The 26,155-nt window shown below is 46.5% G+C and overlaps 4 protein-coding genes across 6 annotated transcripts in view; 3 read left to right on the top strand and 1 right to left on the bottom strand.

Annotated features, from left to right (window-relative positions):
* LOC119171626 (uncharacterized) overlaps nucleotides 1-8,496 on the top strand; it is a 63,322-nt gene extending 54,826 nt beyond the window's left edge. For both annotated transcript variants that reach the window (XM_037422408.2, XM_075892189.1), the window contains exons 6-7: nucleotides 5,869-6,047; nucleotides 6,404-8,496. In XM_037422408.2, the coding sequence (XP_037278305.2) occupies nucleotides 5,869-6,047; nucleotides 6,404-8,182 (1,958 nt within the window). In that variant the 3' untranslated portion in view covers nucleotides 8,183-8,496. The remainder of the gene's footprint in view (nucleotides 1-5,868; nucleotides 6,048-6,403) is intronic.
* A 518-nt stretch (nucleotides 8,497-9,014) lies between these two features.
* On the bottom strand, nucleotides 9,015-15,087 carry LOC119171627 (protein disulfide-isomerase A5). 2 transcript variants are annotated; one of them, XM_037422409.2, is made up of 8 exons: nucleotides 14,866-15,087; nucleotides 14,580-14,774; nucleotides 14,371-14,509; nucleotides 14,232-14,294; nucleotides 14,074-14,169; nucleotides 13,875-14,000; nucleotides 13,181-13,217; nucleotides 9,015-9,196 (listed from the first exon to the last, which is right to left on the bottom strand). In XM_037422409.2, exons 1-8 carry the CDS (start codon nucleotides 14,987-14,989, stop codon nucleotides 9,083-9,085), a joined length of 894 nt encoding a protein of 297 aa, XP_037278306.2. In that variant the 5' UTR covers nucleotides 14,990-15,087; the 3' UTR covers nucleotides 9,015-9,082. The 2 variants fall into 2 exon arrangements, with proteins under 2 accessions (XP_037278306.2, XP_037278308.2); XM_037422411.2 differs by having other exon boundaries at nucleotides 14,882-14,957.
* A 3,015-nt stretch (nucleotides 15,088-18,102) lies between these two features.
* On the top strand, nucleotides 18,103-21,111 carry LOC142814123 (uncharacterized). The gene is made up of 3 exons (XM_075892052.1): nucleotides 18,103-18,450; nucleotides 18,553-19,170; nucleotides 20,931-21,111. The coding sequence occupies exons 1-3, from the start codon at nucleotides 18,284-18,286 to the stop codon at nucleotides 21,109-21,111; spliced, it is 966 nt and encodes a 321-aa protein (XP_075748167.1). The 5' UTR covers nucleotides 18,103-18,283.
* A 4,676-nt stretch (nucleotides 21,112-25,787) lies between these two features.
* LOC142813850 (checkpoint protein HUS1-like) overlaps nucleotides 25,788-26,155 on the top strand; it is a 47,228-nt gene continuing 46,860 nt past the window's right edge. The window contains exon 1 of the mRNA XM_075891814.1: nucleotides 25,788-26,064. Coding sequence (XP_075747929.1) covers nucleotides 26,013-26,064 — 52 coding nt within the window. The 5' untranslated portion in view covers nucleotides 25,788-26,012. The remainder of the gene's footprint in view (nucleotides 26,065-26,155) is intronic.

Here is a 26,155-nt window from a genome sequence, read left to right on the forward strand (position 1 = left end):
TGCACACACATCTCACTTGTTTCATTGTCGGGTAATTTAGTTATCAAGGGTGTAGGCAGAACATCCGTTCAAGTGTCGCACAGGACGTTTGTATCCCTGAAAGTTATCGCTACCTGATGCTGTAGCAGTTTTACTGAAAAAAGAGTTGTCTGTGTATAATTTGTTCACTAGGTGAATTTCTGTGGTACCAAGCTTTTTCTGAAAGGGTGCCCTTTCTTTCAGCATGCGTGATAAATGATTTTAGTATGAATGCATAGGAATAAAGGCAAATAAGAACTGTACAGCATGATGAAATAAAGAAAATAAAACATGTGTCATTATTACTGAGCTGGATATTTGGCAATTAACTGGTGAGCTTGATTTGTGGTGGGCAAGGCACAAGGAACTCTATGTAATACAGTCACCCAACAAACTTCATTAGTTTCACAAAACCAGCAGATGTGGCCAAGGAAGGTATAGGGGACTATTGTAGTAATCGTGAAGAAAGTAAAGTGGACGAAAAGAGATGACGTGCATGGTGCCCTACCAATTGAGCGACAGTGTCAATTTTTATCGGCTATTTATGTGCATGCAATCGTGGGAGCAAAAGTCAGTGCAACTGGTAGCCATGATTGCGAGTGTGGAACGCTCATTCTTGACCTGCTGGCATCATGTGGTACAAAAGGACGACCACCGAGTCGGTAGAGCATCGGGCACTTAAGGTTTCAGCTTCGTTCCCCGCCGTCAGCAAGTTCTCTTTTTGTCCACCTTACTTTCTTCACATCTACCATCACAATTTAAAAAAAAAACTGAACAATTAATGTCCCCTATGCCCCACTTAGTTTTGCTATCTGCTGGTTTTTCATTAACGTTGTGTAAAAAAAAAAGAGCCCTCAAAATTTTTACCTATTTCACACTCTTCAGGAATTTTGATATGAGCCCCTATCTGCACTTGCCCAAGAGCAAATTATCAGTTGCAGTGATATGTCAGTTGCCACCGCAACATGTGGGCTACTTGCATGCCATTCCATTTTTAAGATGTAGGGTGTGTTGGCATTTCCACCATGCAAACGGCTAGGCTTTGTTTGTTTTGCCTTGGTTGTCTTATAGACAATGTTCAGGTGATAAAAAGGAATTCCAGCATTTCTACGAAGTAGATGATCGTGAGGTGGTTGAAGCTCCAAAGGTTTTCCGTGATACAGGGGTGAGATGGCTGAATCTAAATTGGGAGTAGTTTTCGGAGCAGCGAAATTTCAATCTTGGGGCAGAAGAATCTTGCTTTGGAGCAGTAAGCGGCACTTGATATGTCGTCCTGGGAGCTTTAAAACACAAAATTGTTAGCAACAGTGGGGCATATTTTAATTGACTAAATGTGCACATAACACTGAAACAGATATCGAAGGAAGTTTTTGAACAGATTATCGCTAGGCATGAACAGCACTACCTTTTTACATACCTCATGACCTATCTAGCTCTCATAAAAAGCGTGTTTAAAATATTTAAATAAAGAATTTGTTGAAAACTAGGTTCCCAGGAATCATTTAAAAAGAAAAACGCATCACACTCAAAGAGAAATTCAAAAGTTGTCATCGCACAAGAATCGTAGTTACATAACAGTGGGTCTCCGCTTATAGAAAAGCCTAACATGATAGCGTCAAGTGTAATTCAAGCGTTTAGCACACAACAAAAGCACGTTGCACCGTCGGTCACGGCCGCCTTGTGCAGGACCACCTTCAGGAGTGCTGCACGGGAACGAAGAAACCTCACTGCACCGACTATCTCGTAAAGCGCACGTGTATGGCATTAAGTGATAAGCGAATAGTACTGATAACCCCTCTCCACGCGAGCAAGCATACATTATTTCACAGCCCACGTTGGCCTGTTCGATTTTCTTTAATATCGTAGCTCATTACCATCAATATAGAACTCCCGATAATACATCGACTTGCGATTGTCGCCCGCCACGCTCCACAACTCGCGCAGCGCAGCTAAAAAGTTTGTGTCCATGAACCGCTGAACGTATAGAAGCTGGTTTTATTGCAAAAAATAAAAAAAGTATGGCAGTCACACTGTGGACCGGCCGCTAACCAAAACGTCGATTGAACGTAAAATAAGTCTAAAAGCTCGTGTAGCCCAGTGCTGGCACGTAGCAACGCCTCTTAAAGTGCTTGTTGTGAGTTTAGAGTTTTGGTTACAAAACGGAGCAGTGGCAAATCACCAATAATCTGTGCCCATGTGATTGCCGACACGACATGAGTCACGAATAAATCGCCAAAGTGCCCATTAATATAGTTTAAAATGGTTTGACCACGCATTCTGTTGCCATGGCTTCGCAAATAACCAAGTGTTTCTCTCTACCTGCAGACACGGATGTGTGGATTTCGCATGCGATGGCTTTTTAAATGCAAAATGTAGCAAGAACTCGCTTGTCTAAATAAATTGGTAGCTAATAGGCGTAAACCGGGAATGGGTTTCACGCGTTTTGTCGCCCACAGAACCCATTTTGAGAACCTCTGTGCATGTGCGAGAGCATCCAGGAGACATGTCGCATGCAGGAAAATGACTACACATTTACAGTTACTCGCTCACGCCAAATACGCACGCGTAGGTGACCGCACGCAGCGGCGTTGACATGAAAACTGCAGCGACCGAAGGAACGGGCTATGCACAACAGAGAACCTGAGAGTCAACCCCGCTACGCTTGTCACTTGACAAGCTGGTTATTGCTAGGCGCCAGTGGCACCAGAACACACAGCCTAGTACTAGAAGCAGCACGCTCGATGCACGGCAGCACATTTTTTCCAGGGCACGCATATTTACTACAGTTAAGGGAGATTATTTTTATTTATTTATTGCATAGCTGCATCGCCCCGTAGGGAATTACAGCATGGGAGGTTACATACAAAAATATACAAAGCAATCACACTCACAAAGCGTGGTAAAATACATCGTTATCCAAAATGTTTACAACATCAGGGGATAGGGCATTCCATTCTCTAATGGCTTGTGGAAAAAAAGAATACCTGAACACATCAGCCTTGAAAGGGAATTCGGGAACTTTCATTGCATGGTCGCGTCTCGGTGAGATGCAAGTGGGTAACTTGATGTAGTTTTCTCGCTGAATGCCGGCTTTAGAATGGTGTACAGCATAAAAAAATTTCAGTCCAAGGCTTTTCTGTTGATCTTGAAAAACCTGTAACGATAACTTGCGTTTGCTTTCCGTCATGCTTATTGTTTTGTAACTGTTGAGTTCAAACCGAACCGCCTTATTTTGCACCCTTTCAAGCTGCTCCATGAGGTCAACTGTATGCGGGTCCTTACAAACACAACTATAATCAAGTATGCTGCGAACGTACATGAAATGCAGTTGCTCTTTCAATTTGTGAGGTAACTGACTGAAACTACGGCAAAGAAAAGCCAGTGCACTTATTGCTTTATTCTTAATGTGGCGAATGTGCCTATTCTGAAACTTTAAATCAGACGTTATAAGAACACCTTGATATATATACTCTTCAGCTTTATTTAAGGTCATATTATTCAGCGTATATGTGCAAGAATAAAATGTGCTTTTCCTTGAAAAGGTGACGTGAACACACTTTTAAAGATTTAAGGACATTTTCCATTTATCACACTATGATCCTATAGTGTGATAAATGATCCTATAAATGATCCTATGATCCTATATATGCTCTTACTTACATTCTGAGGTTCGCTTCTCGTTGAGCCCGTTTCGCAGCAGCTTTCATGATGTGCACCGTATCGGGATACGATTTCTCGTTGCTATGATCCAGGCGAATGAGAGATAATGGGCGCCCAACACAGCCAATCAGAAAGCAGCGGCACCTCCAACGCCATCTAGTATCCATTGACCCAACTGCCATATTGTGCACCTCTATGCAACAACGTCATCAAAGAAACTAGATTAGAAATGGTGGTGACGACACAGAATGTGTGCAGCGCCATCTAGTATATCATCATCCAACTGCAGTTTGCATGAATCTATACAGGACAGTGCCATCTATTGTATGATAATGCAGATACTACTGGGTACGCCGGAGGGACGAGGGATTGCCCAAGACCATAGGAAGCTTTACCCCTAAAAAATGGACTCTAAGTAAGGAAGTAACTTTCCTTTATTAATATGTTTCATGACCTTGAAGCATTTCTTTTTTTTATATTGCTGAGTGTGCTGTAGGCACCTTGTTTTTATTTCTCCGCATTCTGGGGTCTGAAGATGAGCCGCACTCATGGAACAAATGGGCACAACTCACACCGTTGAGAAAACGAACATTGGTCATGTGCTAAATAACCAGATACAGAATACCAATGCTACACACAGAGAACATACACACAAAACAACATGACATGTCCAATGTACCAGGAATGCAGTGTTGTCAATGTTTGACTCGCCACACGTGTCTGCAGAATTGAGCCATGGGAGGCACCTGTCGCTGAACGCTACTAAGCTCCTAACACTGAGTGCTCATCCACGTATGACCTGGCTCCCTTCAGGCAGCTCTATTGGCGATGTGCGAGCACAGCGCACTTCTTCCTCAGCAGTGAAACTAACCGCACCAACTACGACTGATATGCTGGATGTACCATGAGGCGAAAATGACCCTGTAGGATGGGCTAGCACCCCTGCATCTCCCCAACTTTATTTATATCTGCATGTCCCGATCAAAAAATATTTTTTGAAAACAAATAGCTACACCAAGAGACAACATTTGCAAATGCTGCCAAACCCCGAAGACCATTGAAGGCTCATGCACAAGGTTAGCCTTCCTCCTGCAGGGCAGCATTACCTCTCACTTGGTGATGAAGCTAAGCACGCCAATCGCGACTGATCCGCTGAATGCATATGGGTCATGAGGTGAAAACTACTGGGGTTGATAGCATCCCCACGGTTTTGATAGGGCTTTTAAATTTCGCATATTGTGTTTTCTTCGGCTATTGGTACATATCAGCCAGCGCAGCTATCTGAGATTTCTTGCCCAGCAGCACTGTGCCTGCCTCATTAATAATTGTTGTGGTTTTTCAAACATGCTCCTAATTCTAGGTCATAGTAGACGTGTTCAGACACTAGTGGTAACACCATATGTTTGTCCCTTTCTACAACAGCCATGAAGCATCTCATGGAATAAGTGTCAACATTGCATGGAAGGTGCCGATAGAGCTATGCACTAACTAGCCCAGTGACTCGTTTTAGTGGGCTGATAAATTAGGCATCAAAAACAGCATAGTCTACGTCATTGTTCTCAATGTAACAAATGTTTTAGGTTCACAGCGGCTCCACTGTAATTATTTATGCATTACTCGCCTCAAATCTCTAAATCTTGCACTACTGAGCTTAAAATTGTGAGTTCCATTTTAGAGGATGCATCATGAGCTGGAATCTGCAAACAAACTTGTTTAAGTGCACAATAAGAAAATGCAAGTGTTCAAAATTTTAAAGGATTTCCCTGTTATGACATACCTTGTAATCTCTAGTGCTTTAGGCACATGAAACATTACAATTTAAGTCAAGTGTGTCATAGTGGGTTTCTAGCTAAGGTGCGCGGCTGCTGACCTGCAGGTCGAGGGTGAAACGGTAGTCGCCCGTGTTCTGTGTAATGTCAGTACCCTTTTAAGAACACCAGATGGTTGAGATTTTTGGAGCCCTCCATATGGTGTCTCCATATCATAATTTTTAGAATCAAAAAGTTTTTTATTTTCCAACAAAATTGTCGGAAAATAAAATATATCTGGGTCATAAAACCCCAGATATTATTAGAACTTAATATTGTTCGTTCCTAAAAAAATAGTTTTACTTGTCCCGTTCAGTGGTGTCCTGGTGAGCCTTTTCTCAAAGATAGAAGCTATCTACTGACTTTTACAATCTCTGTGCAGGGGAGCACCAGTTTGTCTTTAACGACACGCCTAGCTGCGAGGTGGTTCACGGCAGCCTCTATGGCTGTCTGCGTGCGCTTTTCGGCCTGTCAGTGGTTGGCATCTTGGTGTGCATCTTCTCCTCCATGCTTGTCTACCAGCTGCTTAGCCATGAGCGCAAGAAGGTCTACCTCGAACAGGTGCTCATTCCGTTTCTTTTCATCTATTTGTCATTGCCCACAGTGTTCTGTAGTGTTACAGGGGGAAGGAGACATGAGCAGGCCAATAGCCATCCAAGGTGCAGCTATGACAGTCAGCAAACAATTGTGAGACTAAAGTAATGATGAAAATAGTTCGTTTTTGTCAAATTTAACTCGCATAATAAATGCTCCGTGTGTTCTTCACAGGAATACGTACAGTATATCGAAAACAAACAATGAAGCCAAGTTATGAGCAGTCTGTAAAGTTGTTCTTTCTACCTGGACCTCCTAGTACGAGAAATATGCCTCTAAATTTATCCTGTTTTGGCTAACCTCTGCCATGCCCCCTTGTGCAGCTGGAACTGCGTCGGAGGCTTCTGTACCGTCGTCATCCCAACCATGGCATGTGTGCCTGCTACGGGGACATGTGCCACCCGTGGCCTCTTTGGGATGTGCTTGACTATCATCTGCTGGCACCCCACCAACAGAATTCACACGACCGTCCCAGCACAGAAGAGCTTGTCGGCGTAGCTGGCCACTCGCAGAGCCGCACAGCTGTCCTCCGCCGTCGCCGACCGCCACTCTGGTGGCTGCCATGGACACGCCGCAGCACTCGTTCCTCTTCGTCGCGGCCTGGCTGCAATGCTGCCGAACGGCTGCTCGTGCGAGATGGCTGGCGTTGCAGCTCACCTGCCGAGCTCATCAACCCTCCTGGTAGTTCGCTGAGCCCATGGCGGAATGGGTGCACCCATGGCAACGGTTCACGCACTGGCGAGGCCCGTGGCGTGTCTTCACGCAGTGCAGTGACAGCGGTGGCACGTGCAGCGCACCGACGCACACGTTCCAACGACGGTGTGTTTCACCATCTTCAGATGAATCCCCGATATGGCCCTCAGTCTTTCCCTGACCCACCGTGCAGCTACACGGAGATCCCTGCATATCTGTGGGGTCCGCCACCACCCTATTCACAGCCGCCATCTTTGGAGGACGTGGCATGCCTCGGTGCGGAAAGCTCACCACCTGGAGCCAGCCACTGCAGCGTGGCAGAAGGTGCACTCCAGGGCGAAGGCTGCTCCTCCAAGAGAAGCACTCCCTCGGCCGAGAGGCACGTTGTGGTCACCATTGGCGGTGACTTCCCAGAGGTACACTGCCGGGCAGAGACTACGGCGCATGACGGAAAGCACGGCGCTATGGAGAGCAGCTCATTCATTGTTGAGGTGCCTTGCTTTCTTCACAAGGGTGGCCTGGTTTTCCACACGTTGCCCGCTCGCAGTCGGCGTAAAAAGCAGCCCAGCCCATTCAAATCTTTGTCCAACATTCCTCTCTGCATATCAAGGAGGCTAAGTCTATTGCGACACGAGAACATTCGCAATGGTGGAAGCCTCGCATTCCTCCGTGGTAGAAAGACATCAGCCTTAGAGTGGCCAGAAGAGAACACCATAATCTCTGAACTGGGACACACAGTTCGCGTAATTTGCGAGAAGCCTCCGAAGCAGACGTCCATTGAAGAGAGCAGCAACAATGCCACAGAGACCGCCACGCCAACTGTTGTGACATTGGAAACGAGTCAGCTTGCACCCACCACTGAGCCTTCCTGGGTGCCTGCGGCCAGTGTGAAGGTGCTGGCCCCGGTGCATGCACATTCCATGCCAAACCTCAGTATAACTGCGTCGTCTGGTTCCTTGCACGTTTCGCACCACAATGACGAGGAGGAAGAGGACGAGGAAACGTGGACGTCACGAGACTTTGCCGACACCGGCAGCGACGGCAGCCAGCTCTCGGATGCCACGTCGGCCCCCTCCATTCCCGACGAAGAGGAGTACGTTTATGAGGCGGAGTCTAGTCAGGCCAGTACAGTGCCTCCGCCGTTGCCACCAAAATGTCTCACTTGGGGTGAGAGGCGGCAAAGGTACGTAGTGCTGTCCAAGCGTCAGGGTTTGCCGCCTCTGCCCATGGCCAGGGACCCGGTGACATTCCTACTCGAGACTGGCAGCTGTTGCGCATGTCCTTCGCAGCCACAGCCACGTGCTCCCGCACCAGAGACAATGCCCAGCTCGGCAGCTTGGGGAACGGAGCTTAACAGGCATTTCGGCAGTGATGTGGGACACGAATCGCTGAACATCTCACGATGCTGACGTCCAGCCTCCACACATCTGTACAGTGCACCTGCTCGTACCAGCTTGCTTTAAAAAGGCGGTGCTGTTCGTGTGACTCGAAGTACACAAAAAAAAAGAGAAAAAAAAAACAGTGTCTGGTACTACAGTAATGTGGGCGGCTTTGTTGCGCCAGTGGTGGCAACTGTGCCGGATTGCATGCCAGCAGTGTTGCCTCCTCTCTGTGTGGATCTTCCATATCACATTATTGGCAAATTGCATTACATTGCCCATGTTGCAGACTGATCCAGCAACCCTAGTATCTGTAGTACAGAGTTCCCCCTTCTCATTGAAGTCTTTTAGTTTTTAACCAAGCATCAATTTTTTTTATGGAATATTTGAGCTTCGAAAGCATTTATTTGCAGTGGTGTCATGCTTCAACAAGCATTGTTGGTTGCAGCATTAATGAACAAACTGTTTTACTAAAGTATTGTTGCATTTTCTTGCATTTATATTTACTCTTGATGTAGTGTAATGTCCAGTGTGTGCTGTACTTAATGCATCAATTGTGCTGATCCGATGGTGCTTTTAGAAAATGCTGCTCACAGTTATTTCCTTCTTCATAGTTCAACTTGCACTATTTAAGATTAAAGGTTACCCATTGCTTTTGAGCTAGAGTTGGAGGGTCCAATCCTGGCCCCATTTGAGATGGTGTTGAAATAACAAAAAAAAAAGTGTACGTAGATTTAAGTACACAAACATGCCAAAATTGGTAAACAAAAAATTATTTATAATGCAAAGTTTGTGAGTTGACTTCTTTGAGAACACATAGGCAGTTTGCAGTAGAAATAGAGCTATAAAGCAAAGATCACACTTGGACAACTATGTAAAAATTGTTTATTCTAACAACCACTGCTAAGGCACGAGAGGCAGGTTCAAAGATCACTCTTTCTTCTTCACAACTTTCAGAGTGTTTTGAAATAAGAAAACCTTGTATATTGTGTATGTGACAGAGAACAACGCCACAATACCCAGCATCACAGTTCTTCTGTGTTCCTGTAAAAGAATAAAATGTGGTGTCAACAGAACTTGTGTTGTGTAGGCTTGCAGAAGTTCAGCAGTAAGGACGACTAAGTTGGCTTCGATTACGATGCCTCTGTACAATTTGGAATGCTACTCTAGTTGAGCTTGCCATGTATTCTTTTTCATACCTTTATTTTTTTGTTGAAAAACAGGTCACCGACCAATGTCAAACAAAACAAATAACATTTTGGGATTTGTACAGATACCTTGTTCACTATGGAATGACAACTGAGCAACAGGTTCTTATGTAGCAATGAGCGCATGATGCAAAGTCCGGCAATATGCTTGGTTCAGAGTGCCAGATGATTTATTGATTGTGCTAGTACTTGTCGTCTGATTAGTGATTCGAGGTTCAGTCTTCCACAGGCAAGTTTTCGGTATCGGAATGGCAGCATCAATTTTGGTCACAACTGTGAATATCACAATGGAACTATTGAACAGAAGGCATTCCAAGCATTTCAGCCGAGACCCAAGGTTTTTCTGAGGTACGTCAACGACTGCTTGTGCGTGATAAAAAAAGAAAGACGTCCAATCGTTCCTTGACCGCCTAAATGGCGTTGGGACTTCCATCAAGTTCTGAAAGAAGAGAAAGACAGTTGCCTTCCTTTCATGGATGCAGTTGTAAAATGTGCTCCCACAGGCTTCACCTTCGCTGTGTACCGAAAGCCAACACACTCCAGTAGATACGACTATGAGTCAGTCCATCCAATAGCCCATAAACGCTCAGTGATTCGGTCTTTAGTTCAGCGAGCGATTCACACCTGTTCAAATGAAAGAAGCCTGCAGGAGTGCCAGACCGTTAAAGATGACCTTATCAGGAATGAATACCCCCAGACTTTCATTTGAAAACAACCAAATCCATCATGCATAAGCAGCAGTCAAAAGGTGCATAACACATAGTCTACGCAAAAACGCGCATCGATTCCTTCCATTCGAAATGTAAGCAAAGCCCTAGCCCATCTATCCAGAATATGTGGTGTACAGATCACACACGTTTCAGCAAGCAAGCTTAAAGGGCCCGTAAACCACCCAGAGGTTGAAATTTGGTTGTGGTGGGGAAATTGTGTACAAGTGTATGACAAACACAGAGCTGTGAGAATTTTTTGAAATGGTGCAGTAATAGCGGAGTTCCACGCGATTGGGTATCGAAACCACATCAATCACTCATTTCGCTCTCTCCCACGCTTTCCTCCTCTGTTACCCTCTTGCCAAGTGCCTCCCCCAATCTTGCATAGCATATGTCATCGCTGATTCGCTGCTTGAAACACCATCTACTTCCGGGTGCCACGACTGCAGACACTGACTCCATCAGTTGCGTTGTAGCTGCGTGCTTGTTGATGAACCGTGGTTGAAGTAATCGCGCCGGTATGGACTCTGTGTTGCGCGCACGCCTTCAAAGGATCGCCAACGCAATGGACATGCCAGCCGCAGTAGCTGACTTGTGAGCGGGCACACGCACGCGGGACAGAACAACAACCAGCAGCTCGTACAAATGCTGACAGACTGACCGGAAGTCGTAGGCGCTTGCTCGAACAATCAGCATAAATGGCACGACGCGTCACGCGGAGTACCCAAAGGCCTGAAAAAGAGGAAGAATCATTTCTCAAAATTTGTGGCGCGCCGGCGGCTCGTAGCGCTGCGGCGTGTAGAATCGTTGATCGCGATGGCATTATGCATACGATGCACGTGTTTACTTGAAATGTTTGAAAATATATTGGAAGTGGTTCAAGGGTCCTTTAAGGCTGACTTGCTAAAAAATGTGAAGAATCTTCTCCCTCGGCAACACTTTGCTGGTGTGGTCTACAAGATACCATGCACCGATTGCAAATCGGTGCACATTGGCACAAGTGGAAATTACCGCAGAGATCTGAGGCAGCACAAGAATGACGTCGCCAAGGGCCACACAGTGACAAATGCACTCACAGAGCATGCCGAGAAGACGGGCCCAGTTTAAGCGGGGACGCATCGTGGCCACAAAGAAGAATTTTACGAGACTGAACCTCGAATTACTAATCATTCAGAAACAAGTAACACAATCAGTAGATCATCTGGTACACTAAGCCACGTGTATTTCCTGACTGCCTCATGCGCTCAATGTGCATACGAACCTGTTGCTTAGCCGTTATTCGATTGTGAACAATAGATCCGCACGGATCCCGAAACATCATTTGTGTTGTTTGACATTGGTCAGTGACCTGTTTTTCAACAATGCCTTTACCTGACCAGACGGTATTCCATCCAACTCTTCAATACCTTTATTCAATATCATGTGCACTCTTGGATGCTGACAGTGGAGTCAGAATGAGTGGAAAACGCCTTCCAGATGGGGCCCAAGTAGAGTGGACGCTTACCATGGTAACGCATTTACTCAGGCTGACATTACCTACCTAGTGCGTTTGGCTGCTGGCCGTATCACATTGTCGTTTGTAGAGCAATCTTCTTACAAACCCTTCATATGGTATTGGGGTAGCATTTGTTGTCTATACTGGTAGCCCACATGGTGAAGCATGTGCTCTCATGAGGTGATACATATTCACAAATTTTGGTTACATTTAGAGTATTTTTAAAATAGTGCTTTCTATTTGAATAGCATCATAATTTTTAAAATTTCTATTTACACCTCCTGAAAACAAATACAGTCAACGTCTTATTGGCAGTGGCCCTTTCAGATTTTTTTATATGCTTCAACCTTTCATCTTCTCACATTGCGGCAAAGCTGCCTTCCAGAGTGATACAGTGCAGAGTGTATAGATTCACGAAAACACTGGTGTCAACACTGAGATGATGAGGGTGTCAGATTAGGGTGCAATTAATGCCGTTTTGGATCTGAAGTTAGGGCAGAAAGTCCTAAAAATCTCAAAGATTTTTAGCACTCAAAATTACAGATGTTTTTATATGTTCATGTCTGTGAGGCAGAGTAGGAACTCTAAGTTCGAAGAGAGTGCACCCTTGTCCACCACATCAGTGGAAAGAGAAGAGGCGATAGCGTCTCTGCCTTTCACGTGTAAAGTGTGGTCGGCTGCCCAAAGCTCCCAACATCTTAGTCACTGACAAGGGACACCAGTAAACTGGCAACAGCTTTTTCTCACAGACTCACTTGTGATGGAGGAGCACATGGCCTAGCAAGCTCGAAATATTGCACATGACTTCAACTTGCCATCATTGTTAATACTAAATGTTTGCTCATTTGGAGTTTTCCATGCGTGAGAGAATGGTGCTTAGTTGTGAAATTGATGGCTAGTGGAAGCCATGCGCAATCTTGGAGCTCGTGATGACACATGCCCTTATGTTGCGAGTTACGAAATCATGCAGCTCAGCTGTGACCCAGCCTTGAGCGATTTGGTGCAAGCTGCATCTTAACAAGAGAGCAGCTCTGAACAAGCAAGCCAAATCTGCTGGGTTATTTCAATAACTGTGAGTGCTTGATTGATTGATATGTGGGGTTTAACGTCCCAAAACGACAATATGATTATGAGAGACGCCGTAGTGGAGGGCTCCGGAAATTTCGACCACCTGGGGTTCTTTAACGTGCACCCAAATCTGAGTACACGGGCCTACAACATTTCCGCCTCCATCGGAAATGCTAACTGTGAGTGCCATTGTGTCCTTTCCTTTGTCCTGTTTGATGTGCAACACTAACCCACTCATCTCAATGCAGAACTAACAAACTTAAAACCATTATCAACTTTGAACTGGTGAAGGTTTGAATATTTTGCCTTCTTTACCGCATTCGACAGTATTATTTAATCCTTAGGTAGAATGCAGCACCTTCAGTGACTGAGACTGCAGATAATAAACACTTAGGCACTTGATATAAATCAACAAATGCAGCATTAGTAATGACGCAGTGTTAAACAAAGTTAAAATATATAGAAGAAACGTTTCCATTCCCACAAGGGAGTCTTGTAATCCTGTGTTTCTTTCGTTCTTGCCCAGGTGGAATTCTGCCAAACTCACCTTCAAGAAGTCCGCAATTCTTTCAACCATCTTGTCACTAAAATGAAAGGAAATGCAGAGTTGATAACAGCATATAAAGATACAATCAATATAGAACAGTCTGGAGTGGCAGCCATCTCGTGTTCTTGGATTATTAGTTGAGGCCACGTGAAAGCTCCATTTTGTGTGAAAAGCAAGTCATGCCTCATGGAACTCGCAAATTTTCATCTCTCCTCATATGGAACATGTTTTGAACTAGACTGAATATTCCCTTTGTGGCTTCTAAAACAGACTTCAGTGTAATGGGTATGAAAAATGAAATTTCTGTTTATGTTCACTGGTGATGGGGAAACATGCACCAAGTATGTCAAGAATCGCAAGACCTAACGTGGTGATTGCAGTTCTAGTACAATATGCACAATGTATCCACAGTTATCTAGTTTCTGGGATACCTGCACTCTTGTGCAGTGGCGTAGCCATGGGGTTGAACACCGGAGCAAAAAATGACCATTTCAAAAAGGTTTCCCAAGAAAAATTGCTTCTAATGCGCCTGTGTGATGGTGCAATGCCTCACTTGAATGTTCACAGACCGTGACCAACGCCATGTCCAGAATTCATCCCTGGCTGCCATTGATGCAGCTTCGTCTTTCCAAGAACACAATCTGTCATCACCCAGAAAGTTCTTCAGTAATGCTCATCAGTAAAGCTATCTTACAATGGAGTTTGGGGCACTGGCACTGGATGGGCCTTCATGTTTTTGTACAGGCCGTCCACAAAATTCCTCAGAGATTTAATTTCCAGCTTCTTGAGGTTGTACTTGTACATTTTCCCCAGTCGGAAGCTGCAAATGAAAAACTAAGTGATGAGTATCACACAACACTGACCATGCACTTCAAATGCCTCTCTGCACTTACAAAAAGACCGTGGGGCACTCCTTGATTGCAAACCTTTCTGCCAGGCCTGGAGAACGATCAATATCGACTTTGGCAACATTTGTGGTCCCTTTAACCCTAAATATTCGAAAAGGATTGAGTGCAATGGTCGTGATACATGCTGGCTCGAAGCGACTTACTTGGACGACAGGCCCTCCAGCACGCCTGTTGCCGCATCTGGTTTCACACATTTATCCGTGTGGCTGCCAAGCAGAACAGAAAAGAAACGGAGCCGGCAACTTTCGTATAAATTGGTGTAGGCTAGTGACCGTAACTCACAACAAGACAAGCCAGTTGCCCGTAGTTGCGCCTGTCGCAGCTTGCGTAAGATGTTCGAATGATTCGTCATCCAAGGCTTTTACTGCCGGGTCCAAGCTCTGGCCAATCCATTCCATTATGCTGTCAGGATCGTGATGACCTGTGAAAATTGAGAATGAATTTGCTGTCCCATCCAGCTGCATTAGAAAGACGAGCAATAAAAGCCAAACCTTCGAAGAGAGCCGGAACCGACTGCCGAAAGAAGAGGATCGCCGGCCGTGACGTGATTCCGTAACGTTCTTCAATCATCGGCTTGCTAACCACTTTCACCACACCGACTCCGTAGTAATCGCTCAGCTCCTCCTGTTTTGCGTTTAGAATCTGTTCCACTTCGACGCACTCCGCGCAGGTACAGCATTCTTGGGCTGAAAAGAAGTCGCAGAAACACAATTCGCAAAACTTGCGAATCAGCACACCACGTCAGTATTCGATCGATAGAATCAGGATAGTACTAACTGAATATCACAATTACTCGATCGTGCTTCGCAACAGTAATGAGCAATTTCTGGAGATCGGAGTCGGCGAGCACCCATTGCGCTGCTAAGAGTGCTGTTAGCGTCACAACCGCGCTGTTGATCATGGTAAACACAGCGCACAGGCGTGAGAAAGTTGCCGTGTTTTCTTCGCTTGTCGACCCAGGCGCCGGGCCATGCGCTTGCTTCCAACACGACACAAGCAAAGGTGGTCGACGTTTTTTTTTTGTTGTTGTTGTTAGTTTTCGTTATGGGAAGAGCAATAATGAGCTGTGGGCGTGCGAAGTACAAGAACAGTGAGAGCATGTGCTCGTCTCTGTGCGAAATAAAGTGTCCCGCTTTACTTCTTGTTTGGCAAATGTGCATACACGTGGAGACGACAATGCGAAATACTTGGTGCCGTTGTCACTTGGTACTAGCCATTTCATGTCCAACCCAAGCCTAAAATGCTGGAGCTTGGCCAACGCCTCCTCTAAAAAGATGCCTGCCGCATGAGAAGAAAAACAACTGCCACACCCTTTCTCTCCTTCATTCTAAAAATGTTCTCGGTCGCTAGCGTCACTTGTGGCGGACAGTGCAACAATGCAACACTTTGCATAGCCTCCGAAACAGTAACGCACAGTTGCAGGTCTCGAACAATTCTCGACTGACGCGCCCCTATGGGCCGCAGATGAAAAACGTTTAGCTGGTACTAGAGTGTACTAGAATGGGGGAGTGGGTCCACTGTGGCCGGCGGCAAGCGGTGCGGGTGAAGCAAAAACGGCGGAAAATTTGGTGGCGCTGCAGTAGCCTTCTCCTGAAGTGACGTCAGTTTCGGCGGGAGCGTGCGAGTCGTGCGGCGGTTCGGGCCGCACGACGCGCTGGCGGGGACGCTGAGCGCTCGATGTTGTCGTCTGCTCGACGCGCCGTCGTCTGTTCGATGCACCGTCGTTCGTGCGCTGTTTTCACAATTTGTCTCCTGGTTCTTTTTTTACACATTATTAGAGACAAAAACAAGTGACATGAAATAAAATGTATGCTTTTTTTCGTGAACGCGTAGGTTTGTATTTCCCTTTGAGCAAAGCCGTCTGGACAAAGAATACGCGGCAGACGGCACGTTTGCGTGCGCAGATATGTGTCTGCTGGTTGCATAACGGAGCGTTCCAAGCTGCTTCAAAAGATTAGAGGATGAGCACGTCTAGGCGTAGAAATTACTGTTGTGTCGTAGGCTGCCAAACCGGATACAGCAGAGTTAAAAACCAGCCCAAGCTCTCACTCTTTGGAGTACCTCAAGACGAAGAAAGACGCCGGCTATGGGACCAGAATCTCAACCGCGCTGATCGGCCCTTGCAAGTCACCGATGCCATTTGCGAGCTGCACTTCGAGCAAAAATACATACTAAGGCAATATGTACATATTATCGAAGGCCGAGAAGTATATATAGAGCGGGGAAAGCCGGAACTTCGCAGTGATGCTGTACCCATAATTATACCTCATCTCCTGAAGTGTCCTGACGAGCAGCCCACACCGAAGCAGTCAACGAAGAAGAGAGCGGCTTCACCACCAACCTGTGAAGACCAGCCGTCAAAAAGAACTGCGCTGCAATCAGTTGAGCCGCAACTGAGATTTGAAGATTGCGAAAGTGCGAGGCAAAGCGACAACGCATTTGAACTTGAAGACGTTGTCCGGCCAAACGACCACTGGGCAATGCACAAGTTTCGTCATTATGACGGAATTGCTTATGTTTCGGCCTCCCTAAGTCGTGAACTCGTAAGCATCGAAAAGACTGTGCTCATGAATTACGGTACCGACCGGAGTGAAGTGATTTGTCGGACATATGTTCGGAAGACGCTGATCTCCGAAAAGGTCGCCTATAACCTTGAAGATGCCAAACAAGTCCTGGACTGCGCAGAATCTCTTCACCCTTGCAGAGGAGCAGGTAGGGCGAAGGACTTCACCTATGACGTTCTTACGAAGAAACTGGAGCAGCAAATCTCTCATTCCGACGGCCTTGTCTTCAGTGTCACGTGCAAAGGAGCGGTTAAACAACAAGGTGAGTGCGGCAAACGTTTATTGAGACGTCACTTGTAATTGTACAATTAATCAATCAGTAACCTGTTTAATGCTAGAACATTTGTGTGGCCCCTAATTTTTGTAGTACTCATTAACATTTACGAAAGAATAGTTTGCCTACAGAAAGTGAAAGTGCATAAATTGCGTTTCAAACATGCATGGTAAAAAACTGGAAGCTCTTCATAATTTTTTTCTCGTATACTTCCAGGTTCTTCATGCATTTCATGCAAGTACGTGAGGAAAGTAATACTCACCAGAAAAAGCTACCTAAAACGAAAAGAGCGAAGAAACTCAGTCTCCACCAAACTGCGGGTCCTGAGTCAGAGAAACAAGCGGATGGCGACAAGGCTGTTGGACATTGCTGGTCGTCTCGAAGAGATGAGGGCAAACAATGCGAATGTCGCGGATAAAATACTAGAGGATAAAATATCGTCACTACCGCGAAAGCAGCAGGCAAGTGTTCGCGCTTGCTTTCAAGCTGCCAAACAAACCAGCAAGCAGGGCATGCGCTACAATCAGGAGTGGATCCTCGAGTGTTTACTCATGAAACTAAAGAGTCCCCGGCTTTATCAGCACATCAGAAAGAACGAAATTCTCATGATGCCCAGCAACACTACTTTGAAAAGATACTTGAGGTCATACGAGTCGGCCTTCGGTTTTAATCAAGCAGTAATGAACACTCTAAAGAAAAAAACCGCGAGCATGTCAGACCTCGAAAGACACGGCGGACTATTGGTGGACGAAATGAAATTGTCAGAACATTTCAATGTGACGGCGTCTGGCCAGATTCAAGGCTTCGTGGACCTTGGAGAATTTACGAAGCCCGAAGACAAGTACCAGCAATGTGATCACGGCATGGTCATCATGTTTGTGCCTTTCGCTGGAAAATGGAGCCAAATTGTGGGCGTTTTTGCGACAAAAGGAAATGTGAGAGGAGACATTTTATTGAAAATTCTCATGGAAGCTATCATCCTCGTGGAACAGGCGGGCTTGTTCGTCGACCACATCACTTGTGACGGAGCCCCCTGGAATCGAAAAATGTGGAAGCTAGCGGGGGTGTCGGCGTCATCGAAGAAAATAAATGGCGCCATACAGCATCCTGTCGACGAGATGAGGAAATTGCACTTTATCTCCGATTTCCCGCATCTGCTAAAATGCCTCAGGAATGGTCTTCTCCAGAAAGGCTTTGCAACACCAGACGGATTGGTACGTATAGATTCATGGTTGACATTTTACAAAGATTGTGTTTTTTGCATACATTGCATTACCTCAACCTATATTTCTAGGTGTCTGTGCATCCGGTTCGGGAGGCGTACCTTCTAGACAGAAGTGTTAGGACACTGAAAGTTATGCCCAATTTGACCGAGACGCATCTGGAACCAAACTCATTTGAGAAGATGAGAACCCCTTTCGCCTTCCAACTATTCGGTCCATATGTCCTACGGGGCCTGGCCTTCTACAAGGAGGACATCGAGAGAAGGTGTGGCAGCATCGAGGCAACTCAGCTGTTCTTCTCGTGAGTTGCGCCTACGTTCCAAATGAATTAAGTGTAATCGTAAACATCTCAAACGCATGATGAGCGCTCTTCTGACATACATTCTTTTTGTTTATTTTGCAGGAAGATCCAACGACTGATCACCGTGATGACTTCCAGGTTTCGGGCCGAAGCGCTGAGACCAGCTTCTACAGACGCGGCATTCCTGTCCAATTTTCTGGACTTCCTGAATGACTGGGAATCATTCAGTGACAACAAGCGGCACTTTCTCAGCGAGTCCACTGCCATAGGTTTTAGGGTCACTATAGCAAATACCCTTTCATTGCTGAAGTACCTGACAGAGAGCGTTGGATTCAAATATCTCATGACATCTCGACTTAGCACCGATCCCGTGGAACATTTCTTCGGCATCGTTCGCCAGTCAAGTGGCTGCAACGCGCACCCCTCTCCGGATGAGTTTCTAATAACCGTCAACTGCTTGTCCTTTTATAACTTGGCGCACAGTGTGGACAGCGCAAACGCAAACCCTGACATGATAAACGCTCTTGTCACTGTGCATGACAGACAGGGTCTAAAGGTCACGCACAAAAAAATTGATGATCTTATATCACAGGGAAAACTTGGCGAGGTCGAAAGCACGATTGCCACGATGCCAGAAAAGTTTGCTGACCACATCGATGTGACTTTGGAGAAGAGTGACTCGAGACTCATTTACTACACAGCAGGGTACGTGGCCAGAAAGTGTGTATTGAAGTTGGCATGCGTACAATGCAAAGAAGTGCTTCTGTTTGAGAAAGCTGTCGCGGTTGCTGAACAGCTCCCTTCGCAATTCACGGAGCAATGCGACTGGGGTGGACTTCTGTACCCCTCACGACAGCTGTATGATTTCATTGCCTCACTTGAAAACTTGTTTACTGAATGTTTCAGTGTTTCCATGTTGCACACAGATAGCATCTCTGACATCCTTTCATTGGTGAAAACTAATTTTCTGAACTCGAAAGCGGTCGGCTGTCCAGACCACAAAGATGCAGTGAGCACAAAGCTCGTTTCGTTCTACGTGCTCACTCGCCTTCACTTCTTAGTGAAGGGAATGAACAGGGAAAACGCTTCGAAACGAGCGAGAGCAAAACACTTAAAGCTTAGCAGGACAACATAGAGCCTGACGTTCCTTGAGCGACGGTGTCGAAGTCTTTCGATGATATTTATTTTGTTTTTTATATTTATGCGAAAAGCTTGCGCAGTCAATTTAAAATAAAATATTTTGCGCATATCACTTCTTTATTGGTGTCTTTCAGACTTCCTATCTATAGGTGAAAACACGTTCATGTTTCGAACAAATGTTTGCATGGACACGTACCGCAGGCACGAAGAGAAAAGGTAAAATATAACATATTTCATTAATACCTACAACGTATACCAGCACTAGATGCCGAACAAAAACTCATCATAAAACCACCGCGACGGACGTGCGTCCGCCCTATAAGTCATTTCCTACGAATAGCACAGTTGCCGTCCGATGTGACTAAACTTCCTTTGCCAACACCCTCACGTAATCGCAACAGGACTGGTTCAGTTTTTCAATAATATCACGCGTCCCTAACGAATAGCTGCAAATTTGCAGAAGGGTTCGCATACTTTAGCTTTAATTCTCGTGATAACAGCTGGTAACTTTAGTCTTGCATCATATTCAATTTGCTGCCGTGAGTCTAAATTTGCACCAAACGCAAACTTACTTATATATCCCAGTTATATTGACATTTTTAAAAGCATCGCAGTTAATGCTCATATTACACTTTCGATGCGTACGTTTTCGCAAAAGCCAAATTCAACTTACGCTCTTGATTGTAAACAATTACCGTGGAAATCACGGTACTTGCGTGCGTGACTACCTATACGAGCAGGGCGTTTCGCAATATAAACATTTAGATTTTGTTGAACTGGCGCGGAAGCACGGTGCGACGCCGTTCACGGCCACGCACGCACGAACGAAGCAACAACGCTGCGAGACTGCGCCAGACGCGCGAGCAGCACGCGAACCGCGCGAACTATCAGACTACCCACCCGTCGCGAACCGCGTGGCAAAGGGGACTTGTAACCATGGCAACCACGGCTAAGTCTTCAGGTGAAGGCGATGGTAGCGCCACCTGGATTTTCCGAAAAAAACGCCTCAGCGTGGAGCCTTCAGTGGACCCACTCCCCCATTCTAGTACACTCTAGCTGGTACCACGGAGCAGCTTCCTCCGTGGCTGGTACAGTGCCTCCTGTATAACAATCTGTGCCGGGCACACCGCCGTCGGGAGGCCGTCGAACGCCACTATTCTCCGCTGCCGCTAGGGGCGCTGGGTAAACAGGAGGCCGCTGCTGCCATTCCGTCCGGGTGTTGCGCGTGCAGCCCATTCAGTGGTGCGCAACTTCGTTTTGTGGGACAGTTTTCGGCCAGTACGTGCATAGAAAGCTTTACGATGGCATACTGCTGTGTTCCGCTGTGCAAATCGGACGAGAAAAAGAAACCAGCAGGGCTTTCCTTTCATGAACTACCCGCTGACGCAGACGCTCGAGCGCGCTGGCTTGCCGCAATACGACGAGACAAGTGGTGGCCGAACACCACCTCATGCTACACCAAAGTATGCAGTCGCCACTTCGAAGAAGAGGACTTCATTGAAGGCAAGTGGCGACGCCTAAAGAATGAGGCTGTGCCGTCAGTTTTTGAAGAATACCCGCCCCACCTCCAGCGGAAATCAACTCCGGCGCGAAATACAGCAAGCATCGACAAACGAGTGAGTGCTACATGGCGCGCAGCGACTCCGCGAGCGGCAACGTTGCTTCAGCAGTGGAGGATATGTCGGATTGTTGCGCTATGGACACATCGTCGGAGGCCAATTTGCGTGATCAAGGCGTCCAGGTAGCCAGCAGGTCAACTTCAATTACGTGTGCTTGTCGCAGAGAAAGCGAAATGGAGAAGAAAAGAAAAGTAATTGAGGAGCCAGCTGCTTCGGCTGCAACAGACCATCGACAAGTACAAAATGGAATTGAAAAAGCTGCACGAGGACGCCCTGGTTGCGGATGTTTCTTACATCAAGGAAAAAGCGAAAGAAAAGGAACCCGCAGCTTTATTCTTGATTGATCAGATGGAAAACTTCAAGATGAAGAGGCCCAGCTGGTCTGAGGAGACAACCCGACGTTGTGTAGTTTTAAGGCATTTTTCGACAAGGGTGTACGAACGCATCCGCGGTGAAATGCTTTTGAAGCTTCCTTGCAGAATGACTTTGAGCAACTACTTGGGAACCACCAGTGGAGAAACAGGCCTCAGCAAACTCGCCGAAGCTCGCCTTAGAGTAGAAGCCGAGAGCTTGACTGTACCACAGTCAAGGGTGTGTTCACTCATAGTCGATGAAATGAAGATCAGGGAAAAACTGCAGTACAACAAACAACAGGACTGCTTTGTGGGGCACGCAGATGTCTCTTTGGAACAACATGGTGGGGACCTCACCTTAGCAAACTCTCTTCTCTGCTTCCTAATTACAGGACTCTCGACGTCGTATCGCATTCCAGTGGCCTACTATTTTAGCATGGGGTTAACAGGCCCACAGCTTCACAAGTTGTTGATTTTTGTGCTTGAATGAGTAGAAGCCCGTGGTTTCTGGGTAGTTCGCTTAGTGAGTGATAACTACAGAGTGATCGTCAATGCCATGACACTTTTGGGCGATGGTCCTCTTACGTACCGGATAGAACATTCCTGTGACTGTGACAGGCTCCTCTATTTAAGTTTTGATCCCTGCCACGTTTTAAAAAAAACGTGCGCTCGCAGTTTCTAGCCCACGACATTGGTCCGAAAAGAGAGGTCTCGTCCTGCTACATCAAGAATCTCTACGACCTACAGAAGGACCTGGTTGTAAAGCCTGTCCGCTACCTCAGCCGAAAACATGTCTGTCCGAATAACATAGAAAAAACGAATGTCGCAAGGGCAATTCAGGTCTTCTCGCCTGATGTTACTGCAGCCCTGGAGCATCTCAGAGACCAAGCTGGGCATACATCGAGTGTATCATTCGCAGCTGCAGGCCAGACCATCGTTTTCATGCAAAACATCCATCGTTGGTTCGTGCTGCATGATACAAGTAATACGACCCAGCACATCCACAAGAAATGGCCTGACACTCGGCAATTTGACGATGCTGAATATGCAAGACTGGAGTGGCTCGAGGTTACGCTGCCCGTGTAGTTGATGAACTGGAAAAAAGCTGTAGAAGTCAAAAGGAATTTTTGACGAAAGAAACGTATGGAGCATTCCTCCTGACCACATATTCCACAGTTGCCTGTATCAAGTACCTACTCAAAAAGGAGGAGTTCTTGTTTGTGCTCACTCGTAAGTTTAATAGTGATCCCATTGAGTCGCTGTTTGGAACACTGCGGATGTCCTCTGGCTGCAATGACATGCTGAATGTTCGTTCTGTTTTGCAAGGGCTGGAGAAGGTATTAAAAACTGGACTTTCCGCATCCAGCATGGCATCAAACGTTGCACACAGAAAATGTGCCCAAATGTCAACAGGCACACTGCTCACTGAAACTTCTTTTCTAGCACAGCAGCCGCCTCAGCTACAGAAAGCTACATGTGCTTTGCAACGGATCAATGCAACAGTCTTGCCTCAGCACTTGCCATCACTTGAAATTTCTGCAACTGTTTATATTGGGGGCTATACTGCCCGTGTCATAAACGAGAACATGTGTTGTGGAAGTTGCACTGCAGTCTGCACAAAGCCAGCGAGCAACCAACCTATCTTGCAGTTCACTCGCAGCCAGGACCGAGGTGGGCTACTTTACCCGTCAGACCAGTTGACGTGCTGAGGACATTTGCGGATTGTGCTCTGAAGGACAATCCGACTCTAAAAAAGTCATTTTCTACCCTGGTTAAGTAGGCTGTACCAGCACTGTGTGCTTCAAACCGGCTCAAGTGCAAGGAGATGGATGACACTCAAAGAGCTACGCTCATGGAGCTGATATCTGTTCGGTTTTTGCGGCTTCTGCTGGTGAACTATGCATTCACTGTCAGTGACAAGCATGATGTTTTCAAGTACATCGCGAAAAAGCCCCTGTCAAAAAAATATGCAAAACTGTGAGGCTACCGAAAATAGAGGTACTTACAAATAAATGTTCCTTTTTTTCGTATCGCATCAATTGGGTTCATTTTGCAGAATGTAGAGCTGCTATGCATGGCAAGTCAACGTTGGAAATTCATGTACATTATGTCCAAGCATGTAGGTGTGTGCGTTCGCAGCATGTTTTTGGTATTCATTTAGCGAGGCGTTCTTCGCTTGCGGCTAGTACGTGAAAGCTGGCAACCAGATCTCTGAAACACTCGGTAACATAATTCAGCGATTACAGCCGCGATATATTGAGGTTTGAGCACAGAACGTTAAGGATTTAATCTGTTTAACTTTGAGTGCGGCGCCAGAACCACGGCGGCTGCGGCACGTAGCGAACTCCGGCACCCTGTTTAGGCAGCGGCACCTGGTGGCGAGGCGCCGTACTCGCGTTGACAAAGTAGTCCCATTGTTCTCTTCCGCTTTTACCGGGCACTGAAAGTTATAAAGGAGGCACTGGCCGGTACTGTCCGTCGCCGTGATAATAGTCTCGGTCGCGAGCGCCACCGCGCGGCGCTTGCTCAAAACTGAAGGCAGGCCAACTCCGCTGGGAGCGCGAGCCATTCGGACCATTCCCCAGGCATTGTTATGGTGGCTAGAATTGGGAGGTGACGCCAGCGCCCGCATATTCGCCGAGCGCGCGCGATCCTCGTTTTCAAGCGCCGCCGCGACGGCCACCACGGCGCTCCTGTCGGCATAGTGATGCGGGCGAAGCGCGCGCTCCGCGCTCTCTCGTCGACTCGCCGCTGGGTTCGCTGGTTCGCCTCTGGAAGCGTGTCTGGGTGTGTGCAGTTTTCCGCGTTGATGTCTCGCTTATGGCAAAATGTATTTAGTTAGGGGCTGCGTGTTACCTTATCAAGCACGCTACACCTTCTCCGCTACCTGACGATGAAGTTGAACTTCAGCTATATGATGACATGCCGCTTGAGTCAGGACCCCCTGGAGAGGCTGTTTGGAATCGTCCGACAAATGTCTGGATGCAATGATCATCCGACTGCCTCCCAGTTCCTAATCTCGGTCAACACTTTGAGCTTCCAGAATTTGGCAAAACCACCGAAAGGAAGCAATGTGTCCTCAGGACTGCTGAGAAGTCTGCTGGGAGCTGACAACGGAAAGGACCTCACTCCTCGGAGGAAATTAGACGAGCTTTTTGACGTAGGAAACCTTGCCGAAGCACATGAAGTGCTCAATGAATACGGCCACGGCACCGAGCATGCAGACATGGTCGTGCAAAGCAGCGATGCCAGACTCATATTCTACATGGCTGGATATGTGGCAAGAAAAAGCGTTGCAAGCACCAAATGTGCAGAGTGCAGCCAGCAGCTCCTACAAGGCGAGAACGATCCATCTCCAGCTGCAGCATCCCTCACGGCTGCTGTTGACCGAGGAGGCCTGCTGTACCCATCAGTCAAGCTCAATGAACTCGTGACCACTCTCGAGAACACTTTTACCCACTGCTTCAGTGTTACAGAAGTCAAACCTGACAGCATCATGGACTTGGTTTCCTTCTTGCAGTTAAGAAAGCTTACACTTGTTGGCTGCCCTGACCACAGTATGTCCCTCACAAACAAAATTATCAAGTTTTATGTTCTTACTAGGCTCCACTTTCATGTCAAAGCCCAGAACAGCAAACGAAACGCTAAGCAGGAAAGAATGAAATTGCTGAAGCTTAGACGCGTGCTCTGAGTTTGATATTGTAACTTTAAGCTCTATTGATTTTTTTTTTGCCGAGTGGAAAGTGATTGTATGCCTCTTATTACTTAGTGCCAAGCGATGCGCTGTCTGTGTGCAATGTTTCAATGTTTTTAACTACTCCCGAGCGTATGTAAATGTGCGTATTTTTTCATTTTATTTTACCCTGTATTCCATGATGTGCAATAGATCTTCCTAATAATATGATGTGCAATAAATATTTGTTTTATTTTCCTCGCCCAGAACTTTGGTAATATTTAAAAAAAAAACGCCGTCGCCTTGCACTCCAAAACACTGCAGGGATATGCGAACGAAAGCTTTAATTTGCGCAGATTCAACGTCACAGAAGTCTTGCAGCGGCAGCCAATTTCTTTTAATGCTTGAAATGGCGTTCTATCAGCCATCGTCACAGTGAGTTATCTGAATCGCCAATTTATCTGAATCATGCTTCAGCAACAGCATCTTTGAAAGGTCCGCGCGCTCAAGGCGCGCGCGCGTAACTAGCATCACCATTCCGCCGACAGCGCCACCGCCGCGCTGCTCGAAACGAAGGAGCGGCTCCGAGCTCCCGTTGGCGTCACCTCCCAATTCTAGCCACGCATTGTTTAGAGGAGGCGTTGGCTTGGCTACAGTGAACTAGAACCTTCTAGTTCACTGTAGCTTGGCCTAGTCACAGAACACGTATCTAGCCATCTTATAGCCAATCCACGACCAACGCATGTCGCCCGCCGCTGCTCGAGTGTCAAATAAGGTATGAAGTTTCGCGGACGAATAGTCGACGTTGTCTGCATTCAACAGTTGTCAAGTAAGTTCAATGGCCTATTTGTGAAAAAAAAAAAAACTGTCTGTCAAATACATGCATTTCTGTGGCATTGCATCTTTGTTGTCGGGGATAT

This window comes from Rhipicephalus microplus, chromosome 4 (genome assembly GCF_043290135.1).
Source record: "Rhipicephalus microplus isolate Deutch F79 chromosome 4, USDA_Rmic, whole genome shotgun sequence".
In the NCBI taxonomy this organism is placed as follows: domain Eukaryota; kingdom Metazoa; phylum Arthropoda; class Arachnida; order Ixodida; family Ixodidae; genus Rhipicephalus; species Rhipicephalus microplus.